The 14809-nt window shown below is 47.1% G+C and overlaps 1 protein-coding gene across 1 annotated transcript in view; it reads left to right on the top strand.

Moving 5' to 3' along the window:
- The window catches only part of LOC128825178 (ficolin-2-like), a 46130-nt gene extending 36908 nt beyond the window's left edge, over nt 1-9222 (top strand). Inside the window, exons 13-18 of the mRNA XM_054007370.1 lie at nt 355-399; nt 1258-1293; nt 2153-2280; nt 3643-3772; nt 4379-4513; nt 8211-9222. Coding sequence (XP_053863345.1) covers nt 355-399; nt 1258-1293; nt 2153-2280; nt 3643-3772; nt 4379-4513; nt 8211-8458 — 722 coding nt within the window. The 3' untranslated portion in view covers nt 8459-9222. The remainder of the gene's footprint in view (nt 1-354; nt 400-1257; nt 1294-2152; nt 2281-3642; nt 3773-4378; nt 4514-8210) is intronic.
- Nucleotides 9223-14809: the final 5587 nt, after the last annotated feature.

Here is a 14809-nt window from a genome sequence, read left to right as displayed (position 1 = left end):
GGGTCACATTTTGAAGCTTTCTCCAAAGCCTCAAGGGGTAGAAACTTACTTTTTCTTTAAGACTGAAGGCTGAAACCATGTCATATCCATTTGACCCCAGGAGCTTGGGCTTTAAGGAAAACAATAGTTATCATGAGACTCATGATAAAATCGTGAGTGTTGGCAACATTGTCAATGCATCACTTAAGTCCCACAAAATGCCAACTTTAACAGATTGTGCAGAGTGTAGGTGGTGCATAGGCCTTGAACTAGCCCCCTACATAATTAAACCCAAGCGATTGCTGTAGTGAGATTTTGAATTATGTAGGTGATCTCTAGGCAAAACAAGGATTTTATTCTGCGTTCTTATTTTAGGAGGTAAAGGAGACGTGGGAGACCCTGGACCCCCTGGAACACCTGGTGAGAACCTTTGCACTCTCCTTTCTACTGAGCACATCCTTTCAGTTTTATTTCTGCAGCACTAATTAAGTGGCTTAAGAAGCTTCTTGAACAGTTACCGTGTCCACAATATCAAACTCACTGATCCTCCTGTAAGATTTGGGCTCTACAAAGAGAGAAATAGCCCTGCCTACAAAAACAGGTGGCCATCTATGTGTTGTGATGTCCAGAACAATGCTAGCCAGATGACCTTTGGTATTAGAGAGAACAGCTGAAATGTAAGTGAAATCTGTAGATCTGGATGTGTATCCTAGAAAAGGTTACTTTCTCCTACCTCTCATTATATTTCCAACATGCTGGGAGTGTGGAGTATGAATCACAGAACAATGGATCTTGTTTAAATGTCTGGTTAAAGGAATGACCCTTTTTCTACCAGTACTTTATTTAACTGATATTCTCCCACTGTCACTTGGAATTTTTTTCTTTTTAAATTGAGTCAAATTTCACAGCTAGTGTAAGCATATGCAACTCCCCTGACTTTGTGGGCATTGCTCCTGTGTAGTGACCAGCAATTAATGTAGTCTATTAAGGACCAATTCTTAGCCCTGCAAGTAGGCGCCTCATGAGAGGGTTACAAAATAGTGTTGGCTACATAATGAGAGCCGTCTTGATGGTTGAGGCTGGAAGGCTCAGATCAGAGATGTGTGTGAATCCATTAGCACTTGGATTTTCACAATTAAAAACCTGTCTAGAGCATTTTCAAGATAACTAGTACTTTGCTGTCCCAGCTGTCACTGTTGGCCAATTACATAATTTAAAAGACAGTAGAACATTTTCTGATTCCATTTCACTTTCTATTGTGTTTCTTTTCATGACTAGGAGAGGAAGTGCTTGAGAAAATGCAGTGTACGAAAGGTGAGAGTTTCTTATGACCACTAAATGTCATCTCATTCTATCCAGAGAACCAAACATGAAAACCCATTAGAAGTAGACAAATTACAAAAAAATACATCTGTAATTTAACCGATTTGCTGTTCTCAAACTATCGGCAAAGATACTTTAATCTTTTAAAATGAAGGTATTTAGGTGGTCAGTGAATCTTCTAAAAAAAGAACAGGAGTACTTGTGGCACCTTAGAGACTAACAAATACATTTCAGCCGATGGGTTCACTTGCAAACTGTTTGATGTGAGTATTCCTGTGAGTATCTGATATTCTTTTGGGATGAGTGCTCACCCAAATCACATAATCACTGGAAACCCTTCTGACTCACAGAGAGATTTCAAAATGGCTACATGGGCATGTCCAGTACAAATCTTTGTGCACGTTTCAGTTTCCATGAGTTTCCAAGATGCTTTGAGCCAATCCTCTGTTCAGGTTGAGCTGGTCTCATGCAGAACACAGGGGATTGGGCAGGTGGTTGTGTCTTTTCCTCTTTCAAACAAACTTTAATACAACCACACTGGCACATTGGAGTCTAAATAATTAGGTTTGCTAACTACAGAGAGCATGAAAAGCCTAGATGGGTACATATGCTGCTGCTCAGGTAGGTTTCCAAAGATAGAACACAGAGGGACCATAAACTATATTAAGGGATACTACCCAATTCCCATATGCTATAGTGTGGAGGAGAGAAGATGACTCAAAGATTCTCTTCAGTTACCTGATTCTGCAGTTGATCTGGCCCTCGGTGCAACATAATGCAGCCCATGAACCCCTGCTCCAAGGAGAGTTAATACAATCAATTTACATATTTCAATTCCTCTTTTGACCAGGAGCAAAGAACTGCAAGGAGCTGTTAGCCAGCGGCAACATCCTGAGCGACTGGTACACCATCTACCCCCGTGACTGTAACCCCATGACCGTGCTGTGTGACATGGACACAGATGGTGGAGGATGGATTGTAAGAACAGAGCATAATGAAACTCATTGGATATTTTTTCTTGAACAACAGGAATGGGAGGTGGCACTTACCCAGTGGGTTGTAGCTAGTAGAAAAGCATGAAGACGGAAACCCTGAAGCTGTCATGGTTAGCTGAACAAAAACACAGACACTTCCTGAGCCCATAGGCGCCGAGTCCGTGGGTGCTCCGGTGCTGGAGCACCCACAGTGAATAATTGGTGGGTACTCAGCACCCACCAGCAGCTCCCCGCCCATCATGCCTCTGCTCTGCCTCTGCCTCCTCCCCTGAGCACGCCGCGTGCCCGCTTGTTCCCCCAGTTCGCAGCACTTGCGCCGCAAAACAGCTGTTTTGCGTGGCTGGAAGGGAGGGGGGAGTAGGGAGAACGTGGCGCACTCGGGGAAGAGGCGGCGCCAGGGCGGGGCTTTGGGGAAGGGGTTGGAATGGGTGCGGGCAGGGGCAGGGAAAGGGTGGGGTCAGGGCAGGCCGGGGGGCGGGAGGGCATGAGCACCCACCGGCACCGGGGAAAGTTGACACCTATGAGCCCTTCTAATCCTACTAATCCTTGGTTGTGGAGATAACTTGGTTGTGAACACAATGGGTTTAATGAGGGGAACCCGGAGCTTTAGAATCTAAAAGCCCCGGTCTGAGGGGACATTTGTCACTGGTCTGACAAAGTTAACCAGGTTTCCCTTCTCCTGGCTATTCTCTGTCTGGCTCTCACAGCCTCCTCAATAGCTGCCCAGACTCTGGAACCAGAATTCCTTCTTCCTTCCCCTTCTGTCACAGGCCTGGTGCCTCAGCTGCTCTGTCGCTCAGGCAGCCCCTGAGTGTGAGAGGAGAGAGCGTTCGAGGGAGCTGAGGAGATGAGGGGTTTGAACCCTGTATGTACCTCACATTTAAATCTTCCAATTTATCATTGTGCTTATTTATATCCCAGTCGTGCCTAGAGAATCTGATGAAGATCAGGGTCCCCTTGCGCTGAGTGCTGAACACACCCACTGAGAGACAGCCCCTGTCCTTTACAGCTCACACTCTCCATAGACCAGGCAGACAAAGGGCCTCACGGAAAGCAGAGGGGATGTGACTTGCCCAATTGGCAGAACCCAGGCCTCCTGATTGCCAGTCCAGTGCTGTAGATTTCAGACCATGTGATCCTTTAATCTAGTGCTGTTGCTGCCAAGATTTAATATGATCCTGTGGGACAAGCCTCCATCTGCGATAGTCACCTGAGGCTAAAATAGATCTGACCAGGTTAAATCTCATCCAATGATTTATAGATTCAGAGTTTCTGGTCTCCTGCTCCATGTAGGATGGAAATCAATGTGGGATTTCCCAGCTAAGAACCTCCTGTTTCCCTGCAGGTGTTCCAGAGACGGGTGGATGGCTCCATGGATTTCTTACGTGACTGGAATTCATACAAAAGAGGTTTTGGCAGCCAGCTGTCAGAATTCTGGCTGGGGAACGACAATATCCACCTGCTAACTTCCCTTGGTAAAGACATCTCTGACGCATTCTTTTCCTTACAGCAACCTTCTCCACCAAGCTTTGTTCTCACACTTTAGCCATAGATACAGGGTATAGAGTTGTACTATCGGTAGAGGTAACCCTTCAGCTCCAGACACCCCTTCCTGTTCCTTACAGCCCAGCCCTGCCACACAAAGCTATTGAAACCAATAATGTTGTGGTAGCTGGGCTGGCTCCAGTCATGATTCATGGAGCAGTATTTGGTCCTCTGGTGGTTCACCCACAGTACAGCAATAAGGGATGCTACAGCCTGGATGAGGTCATAGATTCTGAACTACCGTAGCAAAGCATAACACAGAGCAAGTTTTTATTAGGGAGGTTTGGTTGGTGGATGGAAATTGAATTGATAAGGGGTGATATGAAGATATTGGCTTGATGCGAGAATCAGTGGGTGAAATTCTATGATGTGTGTGGGGCAGGCAATTCAAACTAGATGATCATAATGATCCCAACATAATCGAGCCTGATTCGTGTTTGGGGCCTCTAGAGGCTCCTGCAATAAAAACAAACAATAATAGTAATAAACACTAATGGAAGGTGCTGAACATTTTGCTTTCAAATTGTTTTCTAAAGGAGCCAACGAGCTTCGCGTCGATCTCAGAGATTTTGACACCAACTATCAATTTGCTACCTACAGATCATTCAAAATTGCAGGGGAGACCGAGAAATACAAGCTGATCCTTGGAGCCTTTGTTAATGGCACTGCAGGTAGGTTCTGAGCGCGTCGTTTACCCTTTGTGGCAGATGGAAAAATGGAAAGCAAAAGTGATGCAGAATATTCTATGGCAGAAGCAAAAGGCGAGGTAATCTGTGGAAGTGATGTCTGCCAGGAAACATCAGTTATTCTGCAACTGAAGTATTATTGGAGAAATACAAGGTCTAGTGACAACAAAACATATATTATAATATGGATATCCTACCCTGTGCTGGTTGCTTTTCTACATTAGACTTTAATGCCCCATAGAAATATCTGAATTAAACTAAGGCCTTGTCTTCACTTACCGGAGGGTCCGGCGGCACGCAATCGATGTTCTGGGATCGATTTATCGCGTCTGGTTAAAACGCGATAAATCGATCCCGGATCGATCCCGGAAGTGCTCGCAGTCGGCGCCGGTACTCCAGCTTGGCGAGAGGAGTACGCGACATCGACGGGGGAGCCTTCCTGCCGCGTCTGGACCGCGGTAAGTTCGGACTAAGGTACTTCGAATTCAGCTACGTTATTAACGTAGCTGAATTTGCGTACCTTAGTCCAAAGTGGGGACTTAGTGGGGACCAGGCATAAGTAGGCACATCAAGTCACTGGGGGGGGGGAGGTAGATATGCCCCATTTCATTCAAACTATGCATCTGGACTTCCGGATACCAGAGACAGGAATATTCTGTGGCATGCAGAGCCTGCTACACATCACTGCCGGATTGCTTAGGCACACCAACAAGGCAAGTAGGGAGAAGGGCTTTTAACTAGATTTAAAAGTGCAGGTGACAAAAGCCAATAGCTAAGCATAACAGAGGGCCAGATTTGTGGGGGGCATGTAGGGTCAGAGGAGGAAGACGTGGGAAATCAGATGAGGAAGCTGCTCAATATCTCAGATACCTGTATGTAAATTGCAGGTGGATGGGGAATAAAGAGGAAGAACTGGAAGGATTAGTATAATAATAGAATTACTACTGAAGTGGCATCACAGAAACTGGGTGGGATAAGTCTCATTACTGGAATATTGGTATAGTGGGGTATAGTTTGTTTAGGAGGGACAGGCAGGATAAAAAGGGAGGAGGAGCTGAATTATACAGCAAGAATATATACACTTGTTCTCTGCTCCAGGAGGAGGCAAGAAGCAGACCAATTGATAGTCTCTGGGTAAAGAGAAAAAGGGTGAAAAAAGAAGTGACCTCTTGGTACGGGTGTATTATGGTAATGGGGGACTTTAACTTCCGAGATGTTTGTTAGAAAAGTAATACAGAAAAACACAAAATTTCTGATAAGTCCCTGGAATGTATTGGGGACACCATTTTGTGGAGGAAGTAACCAGGGGAACCAGCCATTTTAGACTTAATTCTGACCAACAAGGAGGAATTGGGACCAAATCTGAAGGCGGAAGACAATTTGGGTGAAAGTGATCATGACATCACAGATTTCTTTATTCTAAGAAAGGAAGGAGTAAAAGCAATAGAAGGACAATGGTCTTCAAAACAGCAGACTTTAACAAATTCAGAGAACTGATAGGTTAGGTCCTACGGGAAGACAATCTGGGGAAAATGGAGTTCAGGAAAAAGAGGTTCTTTAAATATATTAGCAGCAAGAGAAAGATGAAAGAAAGTGTAATTCCTCTATTTAGCAGGAATAGAGAGCAAATAACTGATGACATCAAGAAGGCTCAGGTGTTTCGTGGCTAGTGTGCTTCAGTCTTCACTGAAAAGGTTACTGGTGATAACACACTCAACACACTATTAACAATAAGGAGGAAGGAATGAAAGCTCAAATAGGAGGGGAAAGTTTAAAGAATATTTAGATAAGTTAAATGTATTCAAGTCAGCAGGGCCTGATGAAACTTACACTAAGGGAATTAAAGAGCTAGCCGAAATAATCTCACAATCATTAATAATTATCCGGAGAACTCTTGGATGGGAAAGGTCCCAGAAGACTGGAGAAGGGCAAACATAGCACCTATCTTTAAAAAGGGGAACAAATATTGCCTGGGGAACTGTAGACCAGTCAGCCTTAATTTGATAGCTGTAAAGATACTCAAACAAATGATTAAAAATGAATTTCTAAGCACCTGCTGGAAATTAGGATTAATTAGCAATAACCACCATGGATTTCTTATGAACACATGTCAAACCAACCTAATTCCCTTCCTGACAAGGTTATAGGCTTAGTGGATAAGGGGGAAGCAGTAGATGTGACATATTTTGATTTTAGTAACACTTTTGACAAAATCCCACATGGCATTCTCAATAAGCAAACTAGGGAAATGCAGTCTGGATGAAATTACCATAAAATGAGTGCATAACTGGTTGAAAGACTGTACTCAAAGAGTAGTTATCAATGGTATGCTCTCAAACTGGGAGCGTGTCTTTAATGGGGTTCTGCAGGGGTCAGTCCTGGGTCTGGTAGTAGTCAATATTTTCATTAATTAGTTGAATAATTGAGTGGAGCATATACTTATAAAATTTGCAGATGGCACCAAGCTGGGAGGGGTTGTGAGCACTTTGGAGGACAGGATTAGAATGCAAAATCACCTTGGCGAACTGGAGAATTGGTCTGAATTCAACAAGATGAAATTCAGTAAAGACAAGTGCAAAGTGATTCACTTAGGAAGGACAAATCAAATGCACATCTCCAGAATGGGGAATAACTGGCTTGGTGGTAGTACTGCTGAAAAAGAACTGGTTTAGAGCGGATCGCAAATTGAATATGAGTCAACAAAGTGATGCAGTTGCACAAAAAGCTAATACCATTCTGGGTGTGTTTACAAGAGTGTGGCATGTAAGAAACAGTAGGTAATTGTCCTGGTCTACTCAGCACGGGTGAGACCTCAGCCAGAGAACAGTGTTCAATTCCGGGCACCACACTTTAGGAAAGATGTGGACAAACTGAAGAGAGTTCTGAGGAGAGCAAGAAAAATGATAAAAGGTTTAGAAAACTTGACCTATGAGGAAAAGTTAAAAAACTGGTGAGGTGTAGTCCTGAGAAAAGAAGACTGAGGGGGGAAATCTGGTAATAGTCTTCAAATATGTTAAGGGCTGTTATAAAGAGGACTGTGATGAATTGTTCTCTATGTCCTCTCAAAGTAGGACAAGAAGTTATGGACTTAATCTGCAGTAAGGAGATCTAAATTAGAATAACATTTCTAAGTATAAGGGTAGTTAAGCTCTGGAATCGGCTTCTAACAGAGGTTCTGAAATCTGCATCACTGGAAGCTTTTAAGAACAGGTTGGGGAAACACTTGGCAGGAACAGTCTAGATTTACTGGGTACTTCCTCGGCCCGGGGGTAGGACTTAATGACTTCTCAAGGTCTCTTCCAGCCTGACATTTCTATGATTCTGTGATTCTATGATCCTGAATCCTCAGCAGGCTCCCGGCTAAGCTGTTAGTGTTAGGAGCACAGTGGGCTCACATTATACCCCACAATGGTGCAAACTGACTTCAGGACACCGAATGACTGAGCACATTGATTGCAATGAGTTACTCTGGATCTATAGTGTATAACTAAGATCAACATATGGCCTGGTGAAAAATGTTCCTCACTGGAAGTAGAACTGCAGTCTCTCTTCTGCACCCGAGGGAGAGTTCTGCTGCATGGTGAAGGGAGAACTGAACCATAAAATGAAAAAAATAAGAGATTATCTCACCCACCTTGTCTCTGTAAAAACATGTAATAAATAAACCCAATTGTTTCTACAGGGGATTCCTTAACTGAACACAACGGTATGATGTTTACAACCCGAGACCGTGACAACGACTTGTCTATAACAAACTGTGCTATAGCCTTTAAAGGGGCCTGGTGGTACAGGGATTGTCATATGTCCAACCTGAATGGATTATACCTGAGTGGAGCCCATGAAAGCTATGGTGCTGGGGTGAGTTGGTCTTCAGCCAAAGGGCAGATGTACTCCTACTGGTGGTCTGAGATGAAAATTCGGCCTGTGTAGCCAATCCGAGAGGCAGTTATAATAATTATACTTAGCTCTTACATAGCATTATAGGCCTGGCATAATGAACATTTATCTGGAGATGACAATAAAGATCTTTTCTTTATGCACCAGTCAGTAGGGGGCAGACATCATCATACACACTTACCCAGTGCAGTGCAGTCCACTAGGACTAGAGCTAGTAAAAAAAGATTAAAATAGGTTTTTTTTGTGGGGGGGGGGGGAATGGAATTTCTAAGTTGTTTTCATTGCAGTGGGTTCTAAATTAACCCATTTTTGCTTTTGTGGTTTTAAATATTTTTGCAGATTTTTTTTTCATTCCTCTCTCTGATATCAGACACTGTTATTTTATTTTATCATTTAAAAAAAACCTGGCTTTCTGTAAAGAAAAAAATGTGGTCGTTAGCCTGAGAACATTTTCGAAAAGAATTGCTGAAAACATTAAAAAACATGATTTTTTCCCCTGCCAAATAAAACATTACAACCACATCAATGATATTTCATGAAAATTTTCATGTTTTTTAAAAAGTGTTTGTCCACAGAATAACTCCTAGTTTGGAAAATGTCAGCCAGCTCTGTCTAGGTTATATCTCCTCTCCTGCCTGGCTCTGCTGTCGCTTGATTCCATTCCCAGAAGCACCACGACAGCTCTTACCGCTGCCGTGCAATTCTTCCTGTGGTGTTAGTGACTCATTACCCTCAGATGCTGCCTCTGCCTCTGGAGAACCTTCCCCTCTGTCAATAAACCAAAGGCTGCTCAATGATTTCCACGTCTCAGATTTGTTTGTACACACAATAGCATTAAAGCCGAAATGTGTCTGGCCCTGCGTTGTGAACACTGTGGGCAGAGTGCACCCTGGGCAGCCGGGGACATTATTTGTCTGGCTCCCCTGGGGAGTACAAGAGAGGGGCGCTACCTCTGCCAGCAGCGTAGTGGCTGCCGAAGGGGCATGTCTAAATAGGGTGATGGTGCAAACAGAAGAGCACAGAGATGATCTCAGGCCAAACCTGCACTAGAAAGTCCCATCGCCCAGCCCATGCCTACTCGTGACTTGTGAGGCAGAACAGGCCACAATCTCCCCACTTTCCCCACCTGGTCTGTGCTGTGAGGTGAGCATCAGGAGTGGCTGCTCTCTGCCCACCGGGCTGCGTAAGGGGAGGGCAAAGTGACCTGGATGCAGGGAGCCCTGACTTCGCTCCTTGCTCCCCTCCAGCCCCCAAGGGATGCACGGAGGAGCAGCGTTCAAAGGGGGGAAGCGAGCAGCAATGCCAGCTGCTCCATGCATCCAGGTCAGTTTCCCCATGTGGGTGCAGGTGTTACAGGCGCAAGGGTTAAGGGTGCAAAGGGGAATGGGGAGCCTGGGAGCCCATAGGGGCCAGGGGCACCAAAATGCACGTTCGTCCAGGGTGCCATTTTCCCTAAGGCCAGCCCTGGGTGCAGGTTTTTATTGTGGGCCCCCCTATGCTACCACAAGTCCCACATTCTCACTTCCCTCACCCACCCCCACTCATCCCTGCCTCTGCACCTCCAGCTGTGCTCCCCCGTCCATCCCGACATCCCCACCCAGTTCCAGGCCCTGCACCCGCAAGAGCCATCACCACTGCTCCTGCCAAAGCCAGACCTGCTGCCGCGGGAGTCAGAGCCGCAAACCACAGCGGCTGCTGCCGCAGAGTTGGAGTCAGAGCTTCTAGGAGGCAGCAGGAGGTGAGGGAAGGGTGGGGGGAGCTTCAAACCAAAATGGAGGCTCTGCCATTAGCGGTCCCACTCGTCTGACTTCACTGCGGAGCAGGGGCGTAGCCACACGTGGGCCTAGATGGCCACTGCTGGGGAGTGGGGTCGGGATGCGGGGACTTGTCCCACTCCGCCTGCCCGACCGGCGCTCCTGCCGGGGAGTGGGGTCGGGGCATAGGGACTTGCTCTGTTCTGCTCGCCTGGTGCTCCTGCTGGCGAGCGGGTGGCCGGCGGCAGTAGAGGAGATCTTTAAAAAAGGTAGTCCCGTCACCTGGGGCAGCCGGGCCCAGCGTGGGGCGGTAGGACCTGGAAGGGAGCCGGGAGCGCTGGAGAGCAGCGTCTCCTCCGGGAGCTGGGTGCACGCCCAGGCCCCAGGGAGCCCCTGGCCATGCCGGCTGCGGGGCTGGGGGGATGCAGGCCCCCCATCCCTCCTGCCCTCCCAGCCCCCCTGGAATTACCTGCCCACCCAAATATCCCATGCTGGCTATGCCACTGCGGCAGAGCCACCCTTTTGGAGTCCCCCCTCCCTGCGCACGGCTCTTCCTCGGGGTTCCAGCAGGCCCCAAACAACAGCAGCGGCCTGCGCTGGGCATATGTTGTACGGCCAAGCAGCCCTGAGCCTGCACCAGCTATTCATCTGCCCCTGTCGTCTACCTTCTCCCGCTCGATTCCTGCACCCCACCTGCACCAGTGCCCCACTCAGTCACCGCGGCAGGGGGCCCCTTCGCTGGCTCAGGGCTGATGCAATTGCATGGGTTGCACATGTCTAACCCCATCCCTGGCAGTCAGCCCCAATTCTTATAGGGCTCCCAGGCATAGATGACTCATGCTCCTCCCCCATAGTGGGTGGACATGATCTAAAGGGGAGGACACGTGACCCCCCCCGTGTCTCCTCTGCCCAGTGACCCCACCACCACCCTGCAGCCCAGCCCGGGTCCATCGTGTTCTCCCTGCCCCACGTTACCTGCAGGCAGGGGGAGGCTCTGTCCTTCTCCCACTGCACCTCCCCTCCGGCATGGTTGGCCGCTCTCCCTGGCAGCCGGGTCCAGGTGGGGAGTGGGATGGAGCTGCTTCTTGCACCAGCTGAAGCCAGCTGCTTTGGGTTGTGTGGGACAGCAGCTGCCTGAGAGAACCTGGCTGGGGAGGTGGTAGCCAAGGCGAGCCACCCCTCACCCAGGCCCGGCTGCCCCTCGGGCAGGCCAATTGGGGGGGGGGGAGCACTTGGCCCTGCATGCCCCCCGTCACCTCAGCCACCTGGCCTGCAATCCCATTGCAAAAGGCCGCGGCATCTGAGCATGGCCAGCAAAGGCTGCTGCTAGTAGATGTTTCCTTCCCCATCCTGCAGGGGCTGCAGCCGCTGGGCATGCTCCAGGGCTGGAGGGGCTGTCGATGGGACTTGTCGTTTCCATTGCCTCCTCTTGCGGCGGGACACAGAGCTGCATGTTTTATGTTTTTTTAAAAATGTTTTCCGATTCAAAATAAAAGCCTACAGTGATGTGACCATTGGGCCCCACGCTGCATGGTTGACGTCCATGCTCTAACCCTTAAACCTGTCCTCAATCCATGTCCCAAGGCGTATCCCAAAATGGCCTCTGCCAACTTGGAATGCAAGTGGCATCCTCCCCTTCCAGGGGATTCACCAGCAATGGCATGAGGTATCCTTTTCTTCCCCAGAAGCAGGGGCCTCTTTCCTCTCAAAAGAGCTGGCAGCAGGAGAGTCCCCCAGTACCTACCCCAGAAGCAGGTGTTTATTCTGTAGTCATGGGGGGGGGCAGCTGGGCCAAACCTGAGCAGTGGCTGCAACCCCACATTCCAGGTCACTTTGCCTCTCACATTTGGCCCAGCCACCCCCCATTATGATGGAGGGGTGGCTGGGCCAAACCTGAGCAGTGCTGCGACCTTGCACACCAGCTCGCAATGCTATTCAGTCACATTTTGCTTGGTCTTCGCTATATCATAGTCAAAACAAAACAACAACCCTTCCCTCCTCTTCCTTGAATTTGGGCCGTAGGCACGTGCCCAGCTTGCCTATGCATTAATCCAGCCCTGATTACCCGACAGTGACTTCACTAACATCAGTGGGCTTACTCCATGGTTGTACTCATTTGACCAAGTGGGCCAAATGAGACCCATAAGAGGCTCTATCTTGCTCCCACTGAGGTCAATGGCAAAACTGCCCATCCTGTAACTCATGCAAGAAGGACCAACGGCAAAGATGGGGATAAAGAGATGTGGCACTGTTAAAAACTGACCTGCTTGCAAAAGAGATGTGGCCCATATCCAGCTGGTCCATAGCCAGGCAATGGCCCCATTATGGGGGAAAGTAATTTAAAGTTGCCCCTGGGGAGCTCTGAACTAACCCTATGTCCCCCTGGGCTCACAACAAAGGGGAATTATTAATTATCTTAATTGTTTATTATTTGGATTATGGTAGCACCTAGGAACGCCAGTCACAAGCCAACATCCCATTGTCTTTGGCACTGTACAAGTACAGAACACAAAGACAGTCCCTGCCCCAAAGATCTCACCTCAGACACAGAAGAGTGATGGTGTCAGGTTGCAGTGGACTGGCCTTTGGTGAAAAAAAGAGTGTGACCGTGTATAATACAGATTCTCTGTCCAATAGCAGGGTCATCTGACACTGGGTGTGTATATTGTGACAGCCACTGAGAAAGCTGTGTCCAGCCAAGTCCATCACTGGGATTGGCAGAAAAGTGAACGGTGCCTAGAAACCCACGGCACATTTTCAAAGACGTTGCACCAAAATCAGGTAAGATGGGTTGGCTAGTTGCAGCCATCCAAATTTCACCCCTCTACGGCTGTACTCTGCTCTCTCTGTGTGGTACTCTGTCCTCATCTGGGGATGGCTGGGCCACAGACAGAGGTTGATGAGTCTACTACAGACTTGTAGGCTACATATCTGAGTATTTCAGCTAAAGAGGCAGTGACTTATATGGTTAGCTACAAAGGCCGCAGGTTCAATTCTCCTGGCGATGACTCACCCATGAGTAAAATACACACCCTGGCAGTTGTAGAAGATGACAAACTAACATTCACAGCTGGTACAACCCATCTGACATCCAATGGCATGCTTAGAGAATCAGATCCTGCCCAAGGTAAATCCTGCAGCACAAGGTGTATCACACGAAACCTGCGTGAGACCAGAAATCACAATACAGTATTAATCGTGCTTCCCCAGAGTAAAGAGGAAATATCTATTGCACCCAGGGAGAATAGTGGTATTCTTGCTCTACAGATTGGAGTCATGCAAACACACAAGCACATAAAGAAATAAACCATGGCAGTGATCTGCCCTCAGGAGCATCCAACATGCAGCAGTCACTGAGAAATCACATGTTCATATCAGAAAATGCAGCAGCGCTGTCTCTTCAGATCTCGGGCCATCTAGTACTGCAAAAATTAGGATAATAACATTTCTTTTCTTCCACCCTTAATTTGTCTTGTCAATTTCGATTGAAGCATCCTTGGGGCAGGGATGACTGGAAGTTCATGGAGGATAGGTGTGATGTTGCAGTTTATATGGTGTTATAAAAATATGCTAATGAGTGAATATAATGTAACTGGAATATGCTCGTGCAAAAGGTCTCTTGTAAGGTATCATAACAAAGCTTATAATCTACTGAGTGTGATTATCCTATTTGTATAAATGTACCACTCTTGTATCTGAAACTAGAAATATGAAATAGAACTCTGAGGGCCTATTGTAATTATGCAAAGTGTGGGCCATTAATGGTGGTGGAATCTTGATGACTCCCATTAACCAGGACCATTGTCTGCAGATGGTTGTGTTTTACCTGTGAGTCTTCCTGTATACCTGTGTGCTGGCAAGTGGGCAATGAAGTCTTGCAGGGACATGTGATCATGTCACCTGAACTGGAATCCATCTTTAACCTGGTGCTTTTCCAGTGAGAAGGAGGGGGTGGGAACCCAGAGAGGGACAAAGGATTCCCACCTTATGCAAAATATATATAAAGGGGTGGAACAGAACAAGAGGAGGAGCCATCATGAAGAATCCCCTAGCTACCACCTGAGCTGGAACAAGAGCTGTACCAGGGGAAAGAATTGTGCCCAGGCCTGGAAGGGGTCCAGTCTGAGGAAAAAACTTACTGAAGCATCTCTAAGGGTGAGATTATCTGTATTCAGTTTGATTAGACATAGATTTGCACATTTTATTTTATTTTGCTTGGTGACTTAATTTGTTCTGTCTGTTACTACTTGGAACCACTTAAATCCTATTTTCTGTATTTAATAAAAACACTTCTTACTTATTAATTAACTCAGAGTATATATTAATACCTGGGGGAGCAAACAACTGTGCATATCTCTCTATCAGTGTTATAGAGGGCAAACAATTTATGAGTTAAAGCTTATACAGGGTAAAACGGATTTATTTGGGTTTAGACCCCATTGGTTGTTGGACATCTGAGTGTTAAAGACAGGAACACTTCTGTGAGCTGCTTTCAGGTAAACCTGTAGCTTTGAGGCAAGTAACAAAGATCCTGGGTCTTTGTTGGAGCAAACGGGTGTGTCTGGCTCAGCAAGACAGGGTGCTGGAGTCCTGAGCTGGCAGGGAAAGCAGGAGCAGAGGTAGTCTTGGC

The sequence above is a fragment of the Malaclemys terrapin genome, chromosome 17 (genome assembly GCF_027887155.1).
Source record: "Malaclemys terrapin pileata isolate rMalTer1 chromosome 17, rMalTer1.hap1, whole genome shotgun sequence".
Taxonomy (NCBI): domain Eukaryota; kingdom Metazoa; phylum Chordata; order Testudines; family Emydidae; genus Malaclemys; species Malaclemys terrapin.
Note: the sequence above shows the minus strand (reverse complement) of the source record. Positions and strands in the feature narration are given on the sequence as shown.